Source organism: Leucoraja erinacea, unplaced genomic scaffold (genome assembly GCF_028641065.1).
Source record: "Leucoraja erinacea ecotype New England unplaced genomic scaffold, Leri_hhj_1 Leri_159S, whole genome shotgun sequence".
Lineage (NCBI taxonomy): Eukaryota > Metazoa > Chordata > Chondrichthyes > Rajiformes > Rajidae > Leucoraja > Leucoraja erinaceus.
Genome location: NW_026575891.1, coordinates 50,036 through 71,196, shown reverse-complemented (window position 1 = coordinate 71,196; position 21,161 = coordinate 50,036). Strand labels below are relative to the sequence as shown.

The following is a 21,161-nucleotide window of genomic DNA, read 5'->3' as shown; positions in this document are numbered from 1 at the left end:
CTTCTTCAGACCCCTCCACATCAGTCTGAAGAAGGTTCTTCAGCCCACGTCAGTTTGAAGAAGGGTCTTGGCCCAAATCTTCACCTATTCCTTCTCTCCATAGATGCTGCCTCACCCGCTGAGTTACTCCAGCATTTTGTGTCTACCTTCGATTTTACCAGCATCTGCGATTCTTTCTTAAACATTATACACTAGTTTCACCAGCCCGTGTTTGGTCCATACCCCTCTATATCTATCTTACCCATGTACCTGTCCAAATATTTTTTTTTTAAATGTTGTGTTTAATTTAGAGATACTGGGCAGAAACAGGCCGCTCGGCCCATTGGGTCTGCACTGTCCAGCGATCCCCGCACACTAACACTCTCCTACACACACTTGGGACGAGTTACATTTATACCAAGCCAATGAACCTACAAACCTGCACGTCATTGGGGTGTGGGAGGAAACAGAAGATCTCTGAGAAACCCCACGCAGGTCATGGGGAGAACGTACAAACTCCGTACAGACAGCACCCGTAGTCAGGATCGAACCCGGGACTCAGGCGCTGTAAGGCAGCAACTCTACCGCTGTGCCACCGCGCCATCCTGCATCAACTATCTCCTCTGCTGTTGACTACTGTTTCCAGGAGTGTCTATACTGGAAACATCACCTACAGTATATCACGTTCTCCAAAGATGCTGCCTGACACGCAGTTACTCCAGTACTTTGTCTCGACCTTGCATGCTCCCAGCATTGGCTGTTCTCATTAAGATTTCTACAGCAGTATTTATTTTCGTTTAGTTTAGTTTCGAGATACAGCGCGGAAACAGGCCCTTCCGCCCACCGAGTCCACGCTGGCCAGCGATCCCCGCACACTGACACTATACTGAACACTCGGGACAAGTTAATGGGCTGTCCCATTTGGCGATTTTTTCGTCATATCGGTGTCGCCAAAAGATTTCAGACATTTCAAAATCCAGCGACGACAAAAAACACTTGAAAAAACACCGCGCGCCAATACGTCATCACGGCGCGTCACGCCGTATCACGGCACAGATTTTTCGGTGACCTTATACGTCAGACAATGATGCCCGCAGTCACAAAAAAAATCGGCCCTTTACAATTATTCCAAGCCAAAATTAGCCGACAAACCGGTATGTCAGAATGTAGGAGGAAACCGGAGCACCCGGAGAAAAGCCACGCAGGTTACGGGGAGAACGTTGTCGGGATGGAACACGGGACTCTGGCGCTGTGAGGCAGCAACTCTACCGCTGCGCCACCCTTCCGCCCGGTTGGAGTTTTTTCTCTCGTTTAAAGTCACTAGTGGGTCAGTTCTCACACAGTCTTGACGTACCTTTGTGGTGGGCTGGTAGGAGGGAAATCGAGAGGTGTTTTTGTTTAGTAAGATGCCATTCTCTGCGTTTCGAGGAGGGATGATACTCATGAAGGGAGACTGGTTCCTGAGGATGCCTGACACACACAGACGCGCCACCTCCTTCAATGCCCTCAGCTGCGATTCCTGAGACAACGAAGATCACACACGGATTAGATACACGCGCGGCACTCAACCAGAAGCTGTTGAGCGTGGATGAATGTTCAGGGCGGGGCAAAGGATGCGGCCAAGGCAAGAGGCAGAGTTATACCCCTGTCCCACGGTGCGAGTTCATTCCAAGAGCTCTCCCGAGTTCCAAAAAAATCAAACTCGTGGTAAGCACGGAGAATGAACGTAGCGGGTACTTCGGAGCTCGGGGACGTCTCTTAGCGGCTCGTAACGCTAACGGCAGGTACTCGGGAAGACTCGCTAACGGCAGCTAAGCACGGGAAGACGCGTGAAGATTTTTCAACACGTTGATAAATGTCCACGAGAGCCCCGAGTACCGACGAGTGGCCATTACCGTAAATCTCCGAGTTCGAATCAGGGCAAACTCGGGAGAGGCTCTTGGAATGAACTCGTACAGTGGGGACAGGGGTTTTGTAACATTGGTGACTTTCACATCTGCCTCAACTTTAGTTTTGTTTAACGATACAGCGCGGAAACAGGCACACCAAGTCTGCACCGAGCAGCGACCCCCGCACACTAACACTATCCTACACACACTAGGGGCAATTTACATTTACACCAAAGCCAATTAAGCTGCAAACCTGCACGTCTTTGGAGTGTTGGAGGAAACCCGGAGAAAACCCACGCAGGTCACACCTGACTCGCTGAGTTACTCCAGCACTCTGTGAAACGTCACCTATCCATGTTCTCCACAGATGCTGCCTGACCCGCTGAGTTACTCCAGCACTCTGTGAAACGTCACCTATCCATGTTCTCCACAGATGCTGCCTGACCCGCTGAGTTACTCCAGCACTCTGTGAAATTTGATATTTCCATTCTAGGAAATAGCTTCTCTCAGCCAGCCCAATCCAAGCCTCCGAATCAAGCACATCAACTCCCCCTCCCATTCCGTATCCAACCTTTCTGTCCTGGGCCTCCTCCATGGCTAGAGTGAGGCCCATCGCAAATTGGAGGAGGAGCAGCACCTCATATTCCACTTGTAGACAAAAATGCTGGAGAAACTCAGCGGGGTGAGGCAGCATCTATGGAGCGAAGGAAATAGGCGACATTTCGGGTCGAGACCCTTCTTCAGACATGGTCATATTTCGCTTGGGCAGTTTTACGCCCCACCGGTATGAACATTGACATCTCCAATTTCAGGTAGTCCCTGCTTTCTCCCTCCTTCCCCTCCCCTTCCCAGCTCTCCCACAGATTCCCACGGAATAACTCCCAGTGGAAGTGGTGGAGTCAGGTTCGTTGGTATCATTTAAAAATAAATTGGATAGGCATATGGATGAGAAGGGAATGGAGGGTTATGGTATGAGTGCAGGCAGGTGGGACTAAGGGGAAAAAAGATGTTCGGCATGGACTTGTAGGGCCGAGATGGCCTGTTTCCGTGCTGTAATTGTTATATGGTTAAATGGTTAATAGGTGACGTTTCAGGTCGAGACCCTTCTTCAGACTGATGTGGAGGTGGGGGAGGGGCGGGAACCCGCCCCTCCCCCACCTCCACATCAGTCTGAAGAAGGGTCTCGACGTCAGTCTGAAGAAGGGTCTCGACCCGAAACGTCACTCCATAGATGCTGCTTCACCCGCGGAGTTTCTCCAGCATTTTTGTCTACCTTCGATTTTTCCCGCATCTGCAGTTCTTTCTTAAACAATCTAAGCCTCTGATAACTTCAAATACATTTCTATTACCATTTGAAATATGCTTCTTTTAGGAGTTTCCCATTTACATCAAAAGCCTTAATATATGTCCTTTAGAATGTCAGTGCCAAATTCTATTTGGCGGCACACCTGCGCAATGCGGTGAGCTGCTATACACCATTAAATAAATAACAGCACACGCAGATGACAAGGGCATGCTAAGCACTGTTATTTCTTGTTGTTGTGTTATGTTTTTTTGTCTCACAGCTGGTGGCTTAGATCCCAAACTAGATTACACTAAGACTGATGGCTTGGTCATTAGATTCTACAAAATATACAAGCTGATTATCTACCAAAACGTTGGCCAGTTAGAAGCGATTTTAGAAACATAGAAATTAGGTGCAGGAGTAGGCCATTCGGCCCTTCGAGCCTGCACCGCCATTCAATATGATCATGGCTGATCATCCAACTCAGTATCCCGTACCTGCCTTCTCTCCATACCCCCTGATCCCCTTAGCCACAAGGGCCACATCTAACTCCCTCTTAAATATAGCCAATGAACTGGTCTCAACTACCCTCTGTGGCAGAGAGTTCCAGAGATTCACCACTCTCTGTGTGAAAAAAGTTCTTCTCATCTCGGTTTTAAAGGATTTCCCCCTTATCCTTAAGCTGTGACCCCTTGTCCTGGACTTTCCTAACATCGGGAACAATCTTCCTGCATCTAGCCTGTCCAACCCCTTAAGAATTTTGTAAGTTTCTATAAGATCCCCTCTCAATCTCCTAAATTCTAGAGAGTATAAACCAAGTCTATCCAGTCTTTCTTCATAAGACAGTACTGACATCCCAGGAATCAGTCTGGTGAACCGTCTCTGCACTCCCTCTATGGCAATAATGTCCTTCCTCAGATTTGGAGACAAAAACTGTATGCAATACTCCAGATGTGGTCTCACCAAGACCCTGTACAACTGCAGTAGAACCTCCCTGCTCCTATACTCAAATCCTTTTGCAATGAAAGCTAACATACCATTCGCTTTCTTTACTGCCTGCTGCACCTGCATGCCTACCTTCAATGACTGGTGTACCATGACACCCAGGTCTCGCTGCATCTCCCCCTTTCCCAATCGACCACCATTTAGATAATAGTCTGCTTTCCCGTTTTTGCCAGGTTGGAAGGTTGAAAGTCTACAGGGCATGACTGGCTGACTATCATAATATTTAGTTTGGAGATACAGCACGGAAACAGGCACTATGGCCCACCGAGTCTTTACCGACCAGCGATCCCCGCACGCTAACACTATCCTACACACACTAGGGACAATTTACAATTTTACCAAGCTTTGGAGGAAACCGGAGCACCCAGAGAAAACCCACGCAGGTCACGGGGAGAACGTGCAAACTCTGTCCAGACAGCGCCCGTGGTCAGGATCGAACCTGGGTCTCTGGCGCTGTGAGGCGGCAACTCTACTGCTGTGCCACCGTGCCACCCTGTCTAACTGCCTCAATCAGTTACTGTTGTATTTCTACTCTTTTCCTAATCAGTGACGTGCTGCCAGGGTTGGTGGTGGAGGCAGGTACCAGAGTGTCTGGATACGAGAGACTTTTGGATAGGCACGTGGATATGCAGGGGATGATGCGCGGGTAGTCTCAGCATCATGTTCAGCACCGACATAGTGGGCTGAAGGGCCAGCTCCTCTGCTGTACTGCACTGTTCTGTGATATACGGTATGTTCTATGTACCATGTTGTAGGTTCTAGGTTCTAGGTTCTATGTTCAATGATCTATGATCTATGATCTGTCCCAGGTTTGTTGCTTACGTTCTATGCTCGATGTTCTATGTTTAGTCGTTTAGGTTCGAGCTGAGGGCCAGTTTTGGCGCCACGGAGGCCTCAGTTGTAGACACGGCGGTGATAGCGGTTTGGCGGTCGATGGTTGTGCCGAACGCATACGGGCACCGACCCCGTGAGGACGTCGCTGCCGGGGGAAGGGGCGAAGGAGGACCTGGCGGAGGCAGGCTGCTGTGATGGGGGAGGGGGAGCATAGTGGGGGGGACATTGTAACGTTGTCAGCGCCCATTACGTGGCACCCGTTTGCATACCTTGGGCACATGCAAGCAAGGAATGTCACCGTGACTTATCACATGTGGCCATAAAGCATTGATCCATTCATTCACGTTCTATGTTCTACGCTCCAGACATTGGGTCTCAGCGGCCGAGATTGACAGCCAAAGGAGAATGTTACATAGAAACATAGAAATTAGGTGCAGGAGTAGAGGCCATTCGGACCTTCGAGCCTGCACCGCCATTCAATATGATCATGGCTGATCATCCAACTCAGTATCCCGCACCTGCCTTCTCTCCATACCCTCTGATCCCTTTAGCCACAACGGCCACATCTAACTCCCTCTTAAATATAGCCAATGAACTGTGTGGCCTCAACTACCCTCTGTGGCAGAGAGTTCCAGAGATTCACCACTCCCTGTGTGAAAAAAGTTCTCCTCATCTCGGTTTTAAAGGATTTCCCCCTTATCCTTAAGCTGTGACCCCTTGTCCTGGACTTCCCCAACATCGGGAACAATCTTCCTGCATCTAGCATGTCCAACCCCTTAAGAATTGTGTAAGTTTCTATAAGATCCCCTCTCAATCTCCTAAATTCTAGAGAGTATAAACCAAGTCTATCCAGTCTTTCTTCATTAGACAGTCCTGACAATCCAGGAATCAGTCTGGTGAACCTTCTCTGCACTCCCTCTATGGCAATAATGTCCTTCCTCAGATTTGGAGACCAAAACTGTACGCAATACTCCAGGTGTGGTCTCACCAAGACCCTGTACAACCGCAGTAGAACCTCCCTGCTCCTATACTCAAATCCTTTTGCAATGAAAGCTAACATACCATTCGCTTTCTTTACTGCCTGCTGCACCTGCATGCCTACCTTCAATGACTGGTGTACCATGACACCCAGGTCTCGCTGCATCTCCCCCTTTCCCAATCGGCCACCATTTAGATAATAGCCAATCGGCCACCATTTAGATAATAAACAGGGTATTATCAGGGTGCATATTACAGGGTGCATGAATAGAAATGGTGCATTTTGACAGGAGTCGGACAGCGGGGCAGAGAATCAGTGAACCACTCATCCGTGAAGTTCCCGTCACCTTATCGCCTTCTGTCTTTTCCAGTTCCTGTTTGGCTGCCAGCAGTTTGTGTTCGAGGTCGGTCAGTTGCTGGGCCTGAGCGAGAGAGAAAAGACACAATCAATAATGCAACAACCCTAGAAGTAACAAGATCAACGCATTGGCTCAGCGGTAGAGCTGCTGCCTCACAGCGCCGGAGACCCGGCTTCCATCCTGACCACGGGTGCTGTCTGTACGGAGTTTGCACGTTCTCCCCGTGACCGTGTGGGCTTTCTCCGGGTGCTCCGGTTTCCACCCACATCCCAGACGTACAGGTGTGTAGTTATAGTTGGCTTCTGCAACTTGTCCCCAGTGTGTAAGAGAGAACTAGTGTACGGGGTGATCGCTGGTCGGCACGGACCCAGTGGGCCAAAGGGCCTGCCCACCACGCCTTCGAAGGGCCGAACGGCCTACTTCCAACACCTATTTCTCCATGTGTCTACTGCACAGCTGGGGGAAAAGTCTTTGACCATAAGATCGAGACCCTTCTGCAGTCTGACCTGAAACGTCACCTATTCTTGCTCTCCAGGGATGCTGCCTGACACACTGAGTTACTCTGTATTGCTGCTCCGTTTGGCATCCTTTCACTCAAGGGAACATCAATAAGATCCAGGCCGTGCAAAACACAGCAGAAAGGTTCATATCTGACAACTACAACTGGCAGAGCTCACTCTCCAGCTCGATAAAGGACCTTAAACTTCATCCACCTGCTGCTCGTCACAAGTTCATCAGACTGATTGAACTACGCCCAGCTAACCCAAGCTCCCATAGACATGTCAACCTGACGCTACCAACCTGGAAATTATTTCATTCCGCATGGCTCTTCATTAGCACTTTAGACAATAGACAATAGGTGCAGGAGTAGGCCATTCGGCCCTTCGAGCCAGCACCGCCATTCAATCTGATCATGGCTAATCATCCACAATCAGTACCCCGCTCCTGCCTTCACCCCATATCCCCCGACTCCACTATCTTTAAGAGCCCTATCTAGCTCTCTCTTGAAAGCATCCAGAGAACCGGCCTCCACCGCCCTCTGAGGCAGAGAATTCCACAGACTCACAACTCTCTGTGACAAAAAATGTTCCCTCGTCTCCGTTCTAAATGGCTGGCCCCTTATTCTTAAACTGTGTGTGTGGCCCCTGGTTCTAGACTCCCCCAACATCGGGAACACGTTTCCTGCCTCCAGTGTGTCCAAGCCCTTAGCAATCTTATATGTTTCAATGAGATCCCCACTCATCCTTTCTAACTCGTTTTTCCTCAAGGCAGCAAGGGATTAGAATACCCTACCAGCCAGCATCAGAGATCTCCAAAACATTGACACATACAAAGATACAACTCCAAAAGCATCTCCATCTCGACAGCCTTCATAGTGCTGAGTGATGGTCTACTGTACACTTACTGTACACTGACAATGACAATTAAAATTGAACCTGAATCTGTCGACCTGGAGCTTTCCAGCGTACTACATACAGATCCAGCAATCTGTGTCCTTCCTTGGTGAACCAGTATCTGCATTGTCCCTGCCTGTACACTCTATCTAGGCCGCTAGTATATTAATAAACCTTTAGCTAGCAACCGACTGACTGTAATCCCACACCATGTGAAACGCTGCATACTCTGGTGTGAATATATAGGTCTATAATGAGATCTGCACAAGAAGGCCCATTACCCTCACGTCAGCAGCCAGCTGCAGCTCGTTACTGTTCATCCATCTCCATGATCTAGAAGACCCTCGCTAAATTAGAAACCGCAGCTGCGCTAACATCTTCCCAAATCCTTCCATGTCAAAGTGATGCTCATCTTCACGATAGTAACAATAGAACAATAGACAATAGATGCAGGAGTAGGCCAGTCGACCCTTCAATGTGAATGTGATCATGGCTGATCATCCTCAATCAGTACCCCGTTCCTGCCTTCTCCCCATATCCCCTGACTCCTCTCCATATCCCCTGACTCCGCTATCTTTAAGAGCCCTATCTCGCTCTCTCTTGAAAGTATCCAGAGAACCGGCCTCCACCTGAGGCAGAGAATTCCACAGACTCACAACAAAAAGTGTTTCCTCGTCTCCGTTCTAAATGGCTTACCCCTTAGTCTTAAACTGTGGCCCCAGGTTCTGGACTCCCCCAACATCGGGAACATGTTTCCTGCCTCTAGCGTGTCCAAACCCTTAATAATCTTATATGGTTCAATAAGATCCGTGACCCTCTCATCCTTCTAAACTCCAGAGCATACAAGCCCAACCGCTCCATTCTCTCAGCATACGACAGTCCCGCCATCCTGGGAATTAACCTTGTATGGGCAACAATGGCCAACAACATTGAGAGTGAGAGCGCCCTAGCATTGGCAGGCGTGACCAACACAGGATATTACCGAGCGCAATTGTCCTGTTGTCTGGGCAATGGGAGACCAGCCACCACTTGCAATAGAAACATCCAGTAGCCCTGGCGTCCCCTCTCTCTCTATCCCTCCCCCACCAAAGTCGCGCTAACTTCTCGATTTCACCCAACAAACAGCTAACAATGGTAGACAAAAAATGTGGAGAAACTCAGCGGGTGATGCTGCCTCAGCCGCTGAGTTTCTCCAGCATTTTTGTCTACCTTCGATTTTTCCACCATCTGCAGTTCTTTCTTAAACAGCTAACAACAGCCTGTTTCCTTTAAGATCGTTACTTTTTTGCATATCTTTCACTCATGGTTCTTTATCTCTCTACATCACCCTCTATATCTCTCGTTTCCTTTAAAGACAATGGGCGCAGGAGCAGGCCATTCAGCCCTTCGGGCCAACACTAACCAGTCTGAAGAAAGGTTTCGACCTGAGACGTCACCCATTCCTTCTCTCCAGAGATGCTGCCTGTCCGGCTGAGTTACTCCAGCAATTTGTGCCTTTCTTTGATGTAAGACAGCGTCTGCAGTTCCTTCCTGCACCCAACAGCTTGTAATAATCTAATGTCTTTCCACTGACTGGTTGGGCTCTGAATGAAAGCTTTTCACTGTACCTCGGTTCACATGACATTAATCTAAACTCAATGCACTTTGTGTCGCTGGCCTTGTTTCCAAAGGTGCCAAGCATTTTCCCTGCAGTCCATCCACCCTAAAGCTCCTTGAATGAATGAATGAATTAATTAATACGTTTGTTGGCCAAGCATTCACATACAAGGAATTTGCCTTGGTGCTCCGCCCGCAAGTGACAACATGCGGATTTAAAGTTGGAACTCTGAAATTTCACCGTGTCACAAATCTTCACCTTCAACCTTCAAGCATCTCCCTCTCCTTCACACACGAGTCGGGATGTAACGCTAAAGGCGTTGGTCAGGCCGCATTTGGAGTATTGTGAGCAATTTTGGGCGCCGTATCTGACGAAGGATGTGCGGGCTCTGGAGAGGAGGTTTACTAGAATGATCCCAGGAATGAGCGTGTTAACATACGATGAGCGTTTGTTTGTCGGCACTGGGCCTGTACTCGATGGAGTTTAGAAGAATGAGGGGGGACCTCATTGAACCATACAGAATAGTGAAAGGCTTGGATAGAGTGGATGTGGAGAGGATGTTTCCACTGGTGGGAGAGTCTAGGACCAGAGGTCACAGCCTCAGAATTAAAGGAAGGCAAAGTCAGTGCATGTATTTCAGGCAGAGATAGATAGATTTTTGATTCGTACGGGTGTCAGAGGTTGTGGGGAGAAGGCAGGAGAATGGGGTTAGGAGGGAGAGATAGATCAGCCAAGCCCTTAATTCGGTGCTGGCTCGAAGGGCCGAATGGTCTCCTCCTGCACCTATTTTCTATTTTCTATGTTTCTACTCCTATCATTTATGATCTTCTGATACTGATTGCAGCACTCGATTGCGTAGGAAGGAACTGCAGATAGACACAAGATGCTGGAGTTAAGGCTTCTTCATTGACTGGCGTATCAGGTCACCGAAACATTCGCGGCGTGACGTGGCGTGATGACGTGTTGACGGGCCGTGTGTTTCCAAATGTGACAACATTTTTTTTGGCGCCCGCTGGATTTTGAAATGTTCAAAAACTTTTGGCCACACTGATATGATGCCGGCAGTCTCCGAAGGAAATCGCCAAGTGGGACAGGCCCTTAAATCAGCGGGACAGGCAGCATCTCTGGAGAGAAGGAATGGGTGACGTTTTGGGTCGAGACCCATCTTCAGACTGCCTATCTTGTCTCAATAGGGGAGAATGTGTGTTCGGCACGGACTAGAAGGGTCGAGATGGCCTGTTTCCGTGCTGTAATTGTTATATGGTTAATACTCAAGTATTGAGGACCTCAATCGTTTTACCTCTTCAGCTCCTAGCTACAACAGATTGTTATAAATGCAAGACCCTGGAGCCCGTTCAACGTCATGCTGTATTTGTTTCAAGTGAATAAAGCAAACACAACTTGGTTGGTGTTTATAGACTAAGCATTGCAATACCGGCTGCTTTCCAATCCTCCGACTTCAACTTGTCATCCTTATTGATCCCTTAGTTTCCCGCTATTTGTCATGTATTGATACGATCATCAAACAGGAGCAGCTAGCTGTTGATTTAACACCTTCATGCTTTCCCTCAAATAAAGTTTCAAATGTAGTTTTTCGTTTAGTTTAGTTTAGTTTAGAGATACAGCGATGAAACTGGCCCTTCGGCCCACCGAGTCCGTGCCGACCAGCGATCCCCGCACACTAACACTATCCCACACGCACGCAGACTAGGAACATTTTTTTTACAATTTTACCAAGCCAATTAGCCTACAAACCTGCACGTCTTTGGAGTGTGGGAGGAAACCGGGGCACCCGGAGAAAACCCACGCGGGTCACGGGGAGAACGTGCAAACTCCGTACAGGCGGGATTGAACCCGGGGTCGCTGGCACTGTGAGGCAACAACTCTACCACTGGGGCAATGATACAGCCCTGATACAGCATGGAAATCTTTTAGAAAGAAAAAATCGCAAATGCTGGTTTACAATAAGACACAAAGGCCTGGAGTAACTCAGCGGGTCAGGCAGCATCTGTGGAGAACATGGATAGGTAACGTTTCACAGAGTGCTGGAGTAACTCAGCGGGTCAGGCAGCATCTGTGGAGAACATGGATAGGTGACGTTTCACAGAATGCTGGAGTCATAGAAACATGTGACGTGTGACAAAAAAAATATCGTTGAATTGCTCGGTTTAAGAAGGAACTGCAGATGCTGGAAAATCGAAGGTAGACAAAAATGCTGGAGAAACTCAGCGGGTGCAGGCAGCATCTGTGGAGAGAAGGAATGGGTGACGTTTCGGGTCGAGACCCTTCTTCAGACTGATGTGGAGATGGGGGAGGGGCGGGAACCCGCCCCTCCCCCACCTCCACATCAGTCTGAAGAAGGGTCACGGCATCAGTTTGAAGAAGGGTCTCGGCCCGAAACGTCACCTATTCCATAGATGCAGCCTCACCTGCTGAGTTTCTCCAGCATTTTTGTCTACCTTCGATTTTTCCAGCATCCGCAGTTCTTTCTTAAACATTATACTGTACATGATCGTCTGTCCAAACTTACATGCTGACAATGGACAATCTACCTATCAGAGAAAACAAACACTTCCAGACATTATTCAAAAATCACGTTTGCGAGAACAGGACCTTTAAGAATCGCCCTCAATGGTTCTTGCTGTTGAGATAATAGTCAACGCTAATAGATCACAAGGGAGTCATCCAGGCATATTAGAGGGCATGATATTAAGCTTCAGCAAACACATCATAGAGAGGGCAAAGTGGACATTAAATAAATATTAATCCAAATAGGTATTCTGATTTACACATGTGAATATGAAATGAGAACAGGAGCATACACTGTTGTTAGAGACAGACACAGAGTGCTGGAGTAACTCAGCGGGTCAGGCAGCATCTGTGGAGAACATGGATAGGTGACGTTTCACAGAGTGCTGGAGTAACTCAGCGGGTCAGGCAGCATCTGTGGAGAACATGGATAGGTGATGTTTCACAGAGTGCTGGAGTAACTCAGTGGGTGCAGCAGCATCTGTGGAGCTAAGGAAATAGGTAACGTTTCGGGTCGAAACCCTTCCGGGTTTCGGCCCGAAACGTTGCCTATTTCCAGAAGGGTTTCGGCCCGAAACGTTGCCTATTTCCTTCGCTACATAGATGCTGCTGCACCATAACTCAGCGGGTCAGGCAGCATCTGTGGAGAACATGGATAGGTGACGTTTCACAGAGTGCTGGAGTAACTCAGCAGGTCAGGCAGCATCTGTGGAGAACATAGATAGGTGACGTTTCACAGAGTGCTGGAGTAACTCAGCGGGTCAGGCAGTATCTCTGCAGAACATGGGTAGCTGAGTTACTCCAGCACTTCATGTCTATCTTATAAATTGATATGTTCTTAAATCGTAGGTGCAGAATGAAACCATTCGGCCCATCAAGTCTACTCCGCCATTCAATCGTGGCTGATCTATCTTTCCCTCTCATCCCCATTCTCCTGCCTTCTCCCCATAACCCTTGACAAGAATGTGTCTCTGCCTTAAACATATCCACTGACTCTGCAGCAATGAGTTCCACAGATTGGCTACACTCTGACTAAAGTTCCTCCTCACCTCCTTTCTAAAAGAGCGCGCTTTAATTCTGAGGCTGTGACCTCTGGTCCTAGACTCTCCCACCAGTGGAAACATCCTCTCCACATCCACTCTATCCAGGCCTTTCACTATTCTGTAAGTTTCAGTGAGGTCCCCCCCTCAACCTTCTAAACTCCACGTGTTTCTAGCTTCAGGTTCCTGGGAGTCAACATCTCCGATGACCTCTCTTGGACCCACATTACCTCTACTCTGATCAAGAAGGCTCATCAGCGTCTCTTCTTCCTGAGGAGACTGAAGAAGGTCCATCTGTCTCCTCAGATCCTGGTGAACTTCTACCGCTGCACCATCGAGAGCATCCTTACCAACTACATCACAGTATGGTATGGCAACTGCTCTGTCTCCGACCGGAAGGCATTGCAGAGGGTGGTGAAAATTGCCCAACGCATCACCGGTTCCACGCTCCCCTCCATTGAGTCTGTCCAAAGCAAGCGCTGTCTGCGGAGGGCGCTCAGCATCGCCAAGGACTGCTCTCACCCCAACCATGGACTGTTTACCCTCCTACCATCCGGGAGGCGCTACAGGTCTCTCCGTTGCCGAACCAGCAGGTCGAGGAACAGCTTCTTTCCGGCGGCTGTCACTCTACTCAACAACGTACCTCGGTGACTGCCAATCACCACCCCCCCCCCCCCCCCCCCCCCTGCAGAGGGGGCAGTGTCGAGGGGGCAGGTAGTGGGTTTCATGGCGGTGACCAGTTTTACAAGGGAGGGTAGAGTAACGGGTTGGAAACTGTCTAATTTTGAAGAGCAGACCAATGAGACAGCCAGGGAGGGGACGTTCTTATATTCTTTACCTTGCTGGTGAAAAATGTGGTAAATGCCTCGCACTTAGCAGGGGACCCAGTTAGGCTGGTGCTGGTGGCAGGACACATGATGGAGGTGATGGTGCTAAAAAGGACCTTGGAGTTCTGCGCGTTTTTGGAGATAAGGGTGGAAAAATATTCAGTTCTTGCAGATTTTACCACTTAGAAACATAGAAACATAGAAATTAGGTGCAGGAGTAGGCCATTCGGCCCTTCGATATGATCATGGCTGATCATCCAACTCAGTATCCCGTACCTGCCTTCTCTCCATACCCTCTGATCCCCTTAGCCACAAGGGCCACATCTAACTCCCTCTTAAATATAGCCAATGAACTGGCCTCAACTACCCTCTGTGGCAGAGAGTTCCAGAGATTCACCACTCTCTGTGTGAAAAAAGTTCTCCTCATCTTGGTTTTAAAGGATTTCCCCCTTATCCTTAAGCTGTGACCCCTTGTCCTGGACTTCCCCAACATCGGGAACAATCTTCCTGCATCTAGCCTGTCCAACCCCTTAAGCTTCCTGGTATTTGTCAAGATTATTTTTCAGGAGTTCAAAGGAAATTTGAAGCTTATCAGATTTGTACTTCCGTTCTGATTTTCTGCATTCTCTTCTTAGGGCTGTGGTGGTGTCATTGAGCCACGGCCAGCCTTTAGGCTTTTTCATTTTAAGAGGAGCAACAGAATCCAGGACGGAAGAGCAGGTATTATTGAATAAAGAAATGAGGTCGTCAGTACTGAGACGGAGGGGAGTCGCCATCGATGGTGCAGATGTCGGGGGCGGCTATGAGAGCCTCAGAGAACTTACTGGCCGTCGTGGAATTAAAGTAGTGGGAGTTGCGAGCAGGGAGATGGGATTTTGAGGGAGAGAAAGGCAGAGATATATCAAATATAATAGCACTATGATCAGACACGCAGGCATCAATAATATCTGTGTTACAAGTTGGGAGACCAGACGAAAGCACTAGGTCTAGTGTATGGCCAAGCTTGTGCGTGGGTCCAGTGGTGAGTAGAGACAGGTTGAAGGACTCAACCAGCTTCATAAATTCACTCACAAGAAGCTTGGTGGGACAGCAAACGTGAATGTTAACGTCACCAAGAATCAGGACCTGGTCAAATTTGGGCAACAGGCTAGCAATAAGGTCACCAAATTGTGAGATAAAGTCCTTATGCATCTTTGGTGGGCGATACACAAGGACAATTAAAAGCGGACAGATTAGACCAACTATGATTAGTTGATGTTCAAAACTGGAAACCTGATCAGTGTTCAGACCTATGCGATCTCCCGGTTGCTAAACACTTCAACTCCCCCTCTCATTCCCACACTGACCTTTCTGTCCTGGGCCTCCCCCATTGTCAGAGTGAGGCCCAGCTCAAATTGGAGGAGCAGCACCTCATATTTTGCTTGGGTAGTTTACACCCCAGCGGTATGAACATTGACTTCTCTAACTTCAAGTAGCCCTTGCTTTCCCTCTCTCTCCACCCCCTCCCCATCCCAGTTCTCCCATCAGTCTGTCTGTCCGTCCATCCATCCATCCATCCATCCATCCATCCATCCATCCATCCATCCATCCATCTATCTATCTATCTATCTATCTATCTATCTATCTATCTATCTATCTATCTATCTATCTATCTATCTATCTATTTATCTATCTATCTATCCATCCATCCATCCATCCATCCATCCATCCATCCATCCATCCATCTATCTATCTATCTATCTATCTATCCATCTATCTATCTATCTATCTATCTATCTATCTATCTATCTATCCATCCATCCATCCATCCATCCATCCATCCATCCATCCATCCATCCATCTATCTATCTATCTATCTATCTATCTATCTATCTATCTATCTATCTATCTATCTATCTATCTATCCATCCATCCATCCATCCATCTATCCATCCATCCATCCATCCATCTATCCATCCATCCATCCATCCATCCATCCATCCATCCATCCATCCATCCATCCATCCATCTATCTAGTCTTTCTGTCTCTCTGTCTGCCTGCCTATCTATCTATCTATCTATCTATCTATCTATCTATCTATCTATCTATCTATCTATCTATCTATCTATCTATCTATCTATCTATCTATCTATCATCTCTCCGCCCTAACAGCCCCACAGATAAAGATGCCCCATGGTGACTCATAATAAAATCAATTGTTGAATCCTGTCGTACGTCGACTGAAAATCAAATGCCCGTAATGAAGACAGTTAGCACATTCTGACTCACGTTTTCTCATCTATGTGAGTTTTCCCTATAATTGCTCTCCATTCTCTTAGTAAATCATTTCTTATGTGTTCATGATACGAGGTCTAAATTTGCTTTTTTGCCAGTTTAAACCTGTCCTCATTATTCCCGATATTCCCGGCCAGTTTGACAATAATAATCTGCCTTTCACTTTGTGAAATTCCTTCAAGACATTCGCAAGTCTGACGAAGGGTCAGAATCGACCCGAAACGTCACCTGTCCATGTTCTCCAGACTTGCTGTCTTCACCAACGCCTTCTCTCCAGAGACACTGCCCGTCCCGCTGTAAACAGACGCCTATTTCCTTCTCTCCATAGATGCTGCCTCACCCACTGAGTTTCGCCAGCATTTTTCTCTGGAACTCTTCACTTCCAGTCCTTCACTGTCTTTCACTGTGAAACCAAGGTCAGAACTCTGATATTCCCAATGTTATGTTTAGTTTAGGAAGGAGCTGTCGATGCTGCTTCACACCAAAGATAGACACAAAATGCTGGAGCCACTCAGCGGGACAGGCAGCATCTCTGGATAGAAGGACTGAAGAAGAATTGTCTCGACCTGAAACATCACCCATACCTTCTATCCAGAGATGCTGCCTGTCCCGCTGAGTTACTCCAGCATTTTGTGTAAATCTTATATTTAATTTAGTTTAGTTTAGTTTAGAGATACAGCGCGGAAACAGGCCCTTTGGCCCACCCAGTCTGCATCAACCGTACATTAGCACTATCCTACACACTAGGGACAATGTCTTTGGAGTGTGGGAGGAAACCCGAGCACCCGGAGAAAACCCACACGGTCACAGGGAGAAGGCGCAAACTCTGTACAGACAGCACCCGTAGTCAGGATCGAACCCGGGTCTCTGGCGCTGTGAGGCAGCAACTCTACCGCTGCGCCACCGTGCCGATCTTCCTCTTTGTCGTATTCCCATTTTGAAAAGCTTTCATCCTCCAGCATAGTTTGAGGATGCTCTTGAATCCGGGCTATTTTCAAAACTAAAAAAGATTAATAGCCTTACCGTGGCGTTACACATTACACATGCCAATTATGCTGACTTAAGCAATTTGCAGTCTCACCTTAAAAATCAAATCCTTCTTCCCATAGCGTAGCTCCTTAAGTTGTGACTGGATCCTCTTGGACTGTGGAAGTAAGACAGGAAGGAATGGAAAATATCAGCACTGATTTCAACGCCTGAAGATACCTTCAAAGGGCCTGTCCCACTTACATGATTTTTCTCGGCGACTGCCGGCACACGTCACAGTCCCAGCAGGTGGCCGAAAATTTTCAACGTGTTGAAAACCCAGCAGCGACCAGAAAAAGGTACGACTCTTTGGGCGACTACTCACGGCCATACAGGCTTCACCCTGCGACATGTCGACATGTGACGCCTGTATGTTCGTGAGTAGTCGCCCAAAGAGTCGTACCTTGTTCTGGTCGCCGCTGGTTGGCCACCTGCTGCGAATGTAACGGGAGCCGGCAAGTCACCGATAAAACTCGCGTAAGTGGGACAGGCCCGTTAGCCTGTTCAAGTAGTGTCGACCAAAACATCACAAATGACACATACCTCCTCAGCATGGATACCACACTGCTTGTTCCCGGAGAGAAGTTTGTTTTTCAGACTTTTATTCTGTGTAAGAGAATCACTTCATTATTTAAATGTATTAAATTATTAAAACATGCAAGTAGGATAAATATTTAATGATCACTTTGCATAGGTTAAGTTATCATTCCGGTGTTTTACAAATGAGTCAGTCCTGAGCTTCATGGCTGTTCTGTTCAGTTTCTTTCTTGGTTTAAAACGTGAGTCTGCCCTTTTTCTCATTTCCGCTTGGTGGAGTTAGGGTTAGTTAGTTTAGACTTCTTTAGTCAGAGGGCGGTGAATCTGTGGAATTCAAGGCTGTGGAGGCCAAGTCAACGAGAGAGTTAGATTTAGCTCTTTGGGCTAATGGAATCAAGGGATATGGGGAGAGAAAGCAGGAACGGGGTACTGATTGGGGATGATCAGCCATGATCACATTGAATGGCGGAGCTGGCTCGAAGGGCCGAATGGCCTACTCCTGCTCCTATTGTCTATTGTCCAGGGACTGTATACCGACCGTCTGTAGTGGCGACTACGGAGGGTCAAGGCCCCAAACACGGGCGAACAAAAGGAGGAAGACCGACTGAACGTTATTGCCTTCCAACACGGTATTCACTGCGGTGGATGTTTACACTAAGTTCCGTTGTGTGTTGTGTTCATTTAATTTACATGGCTGTGTTGTAACTCAAATATCACTGCACCTTAATTGGAGCATGTGACAATATATGTGAACTTGGACTTGAACTTGAAGGCCTCCTCTCCGCTATTCACTGCTGTTTTCAAACACACATTAGTATTTGCTATTTCGTATGTGTGGTCATGACAATATCACTATGGCAACAAAAAGCTTAATTCCAGTCGAATATCAAGCTGGTTCATACCCTGGCATGTCATAATCTGTTCCAGTAGCAAATCTACCCTTCACATGATATTCCTTCATGACAAGGTGACTTTGAAGAGCAAATGGCATGCAATTTAAACGAGGCAAAAAAACAAAACAAACATTTATTTACATATGTTTGCTAGTTTAATTCTTCCGTCAAAAAACCGCGGTGAATGAAGAGGCCACTTCATCGCAACTGCAGATGCCGGTTTACAAAAAAAAAGACACAAAGTGCTGGAGTAACTCAGAGGGGCAGGCAGCATCTCTGGAGAACACGGATAGGGTGATGTTTACTAAGCTGTTATCAAGCAACTGAACCATCCTACCACAACCAGAGAGCAGTCCTGAACTACTATCTACCTCATTGGTGACCATCAGACTATCCTTCATTGGTCTTGGCTGGCTTTACCATGCACTAAAAATGTTATCGTGTATCTGTACACTGTAAATGGCTCCATTGTAATCACGTATTGTCTTTCCGCTGACTGGATAGCACGCAACAAAAGCTTCACACTGTACCTCGGTGACACGTGTACAAGGCATTGGTGAGACTAAATCTGGAGTATGGTGTACAATTTTGGTCGCCCAATTATAGGAAGGATGTCAACAAAATAGAGAGAGTACAGAGGAGATTTACTAGAATGTTGCCTGGGTTTCAACAACTAAGTTACAGAGATAGGTTGAATAAGTTAGGTCTTTATTCTCTGGAGCGCAGAAGGTTAAGGGGGGACTTGATAGAGGTCTTTAAAATGATGAGAGGGATAGACAGAGTTGATGTGGACAAGCTTTTCCCTTTGAGAATAGGGAAGATTCAAACAAGAGGACATGACTTCAGAATTAAGGGACAGAAGTTTAGGGGTAATATGAGGGGGAACTTCTTTACTCAGAGAGTGGTAGTGGTGTGGAATGAGCTTCCAGTGGAAGTGGTGGAGGCAGGTTCATTGGTATCATTTAAAAATAAATTGGATAGGCATATGGATGAGAAGGGAATGGAGGGTTATGGTATGAGTGCAGGCAGGTGGGACTAAGGGAAAAAAAGTTGTTCAGCACGGACTTGTAGGGCCGAGATGGCCTGTTTCCGTGCTGTAATTGTTATATGGTTATATGGTTATAAACTAAGCTGTAAACTGTAACTATCTATGTACTAATCCAAATGCCTTTTAAACGTTGCTACAGTCCCATCCCCAACTACTTCCTCTGACAGCTTGGTCCATGTACCCACTACCCTCTGTGAGAAACAAGTGCCCCTCAGATTGCTATGAAACCTTTCTCCTTTCATTTCAACCTATGTCCTTTTTGTTCTTGGTCGTCTACTCTAGGTAAAGGAATCTGTGCATTCATCCTAGCTCCAACCTCATTCTGTGCAATAATGATTTAGGATTATTAATGTGCAATTAGTGATGGCTCAGCGGTGGAGTTGCTACCTCACAGCTCCAGAGACCCGGGTTCCATCCTGACCCACTGGTGTTGTCGGGATGGAGCTTGAGCTTTCTCCCTGTGACCGCGTGGATTTTCCCCGGCTTCCTCCCACCCTCCAGAGACGAACAGGTTTGTAATCTTGGTGGAACCAGTCTGTTACTGAAGGTGCTCCTCGGGTTGACCAGTGTGTGATGGAGGGGGTGACCTGTATTGTCCAAGATGCTCCGCAGTTTGAGGAGCATCCTCCCCTCCAAGACCAACCTCCCATGAATCCAACTCCAACAGAGCCGGCCTTCCTGCTGAGTTTGTTAACGAATAGTCCGGACGCATTTGATCAGTTGCTTGAAGAAGGGTCTCGACCCTAAACGTTGCCTATTTCCTTCGCTCCATAGACGCTGCCTCACCCGCTGAGTTTCTCCAGCATTTTTGTCCACCTTAGATTTTCCAGCATCTGCAGTTCCTTCTTGAACATGATTAGTTGCCTATTTGGTTTTGATAACTTTTGACAAATTGTGAGTTGTCCCCAGTGTGTAGGATAGTGTTAGTGCGCGGGGATCGCTGGTCGGCACGGACTCAGAGGGCCGAAGGGCCTGTTTCCACGCTGGATCTCAAAACTAAACCCACTATAAATTGAAACCTGTGCAGGAAGGAACTGCAGATGCTGGTTTACCCCGAAGATGGGCACAAAATACTGGAGCAACTCAACGGGACAGGCAGCATCTCTGGAGAGAAGGAATGGGTGACGTTTCATGTCCGAAGAAGGGTCTCGACCCGAAACTTCACCCATTCCTTCTCTCCAGAGATGCTGCCTGTGCCGCTGAGATGCTCCATTAATTTAATTCTGTAGCAAAGAACTGCAGATGAACTCTCTATTAATTAAAGTCTCACCGTCCTCTGTAATCAGATGTTTTAAAACCCGTAGCACAGTTACAATTATCTAATTCTGATTATGTTCGGATGGCTGATGGCTATGAGACTCGCAGTAAATCTTGTAGTTTAGTTTTGAAATTTACAAGCCAATTACAAACTTGTATCATTCTTTTATACAAGTTTCGGCCCGAAACGTCGCCTATTTCCTTCGCTCCATAGATGCTGCCTCACCCGCTGAGTTTCTCCAGCACTTTTGTCTACCTATAATTCTTTGGGGTGTGGGAGTAAAACGAAGAGATCGGAGAAAACCCACGCAGGTCACGGGGAGAACGTACAAACTCCGCACAGACAGCACCCGTAGTCGGGATCGAACCTGGGACTCTGACGTTGTGAGGCAGCAACTCTACCGCTGCA

General features: G+C 47.5%; 1 protein-coding gene across 1 annotated transcript in view; it reads right to left on the bottom strand.

Moving 5' to 3' along the window:
- Nucleotides 1–21,161, bottom strand: part of LOC129716014 (leucine zipper protein 2-like) — a 76,487-nt gene that overhangs the window by 21,892 nt on the left and 33,434 nt on the right. The window contains exons 6-9 of the mRNA XM_055665888.1: nt 17,561–17,623; nt 17,073–17,135; nt 6,318–6,392; nt 1,334–1,498 (exon numbers count right to left, since the gene is read on the bottom strand). Of these exons, the coding sequence (XP_055521863.1) occupies nt 1,334–1,498; nt 6,318–6,392; nt 17,073–17,135; nt 17,561–17,623 (366 nt within the window). The remainder of the gene's footprint in view (nt 1–1,333; nt 1,499–6,317; nt 6,393–17,072; nt 17,136–17,560; nt 17,624–21,161) is intronic.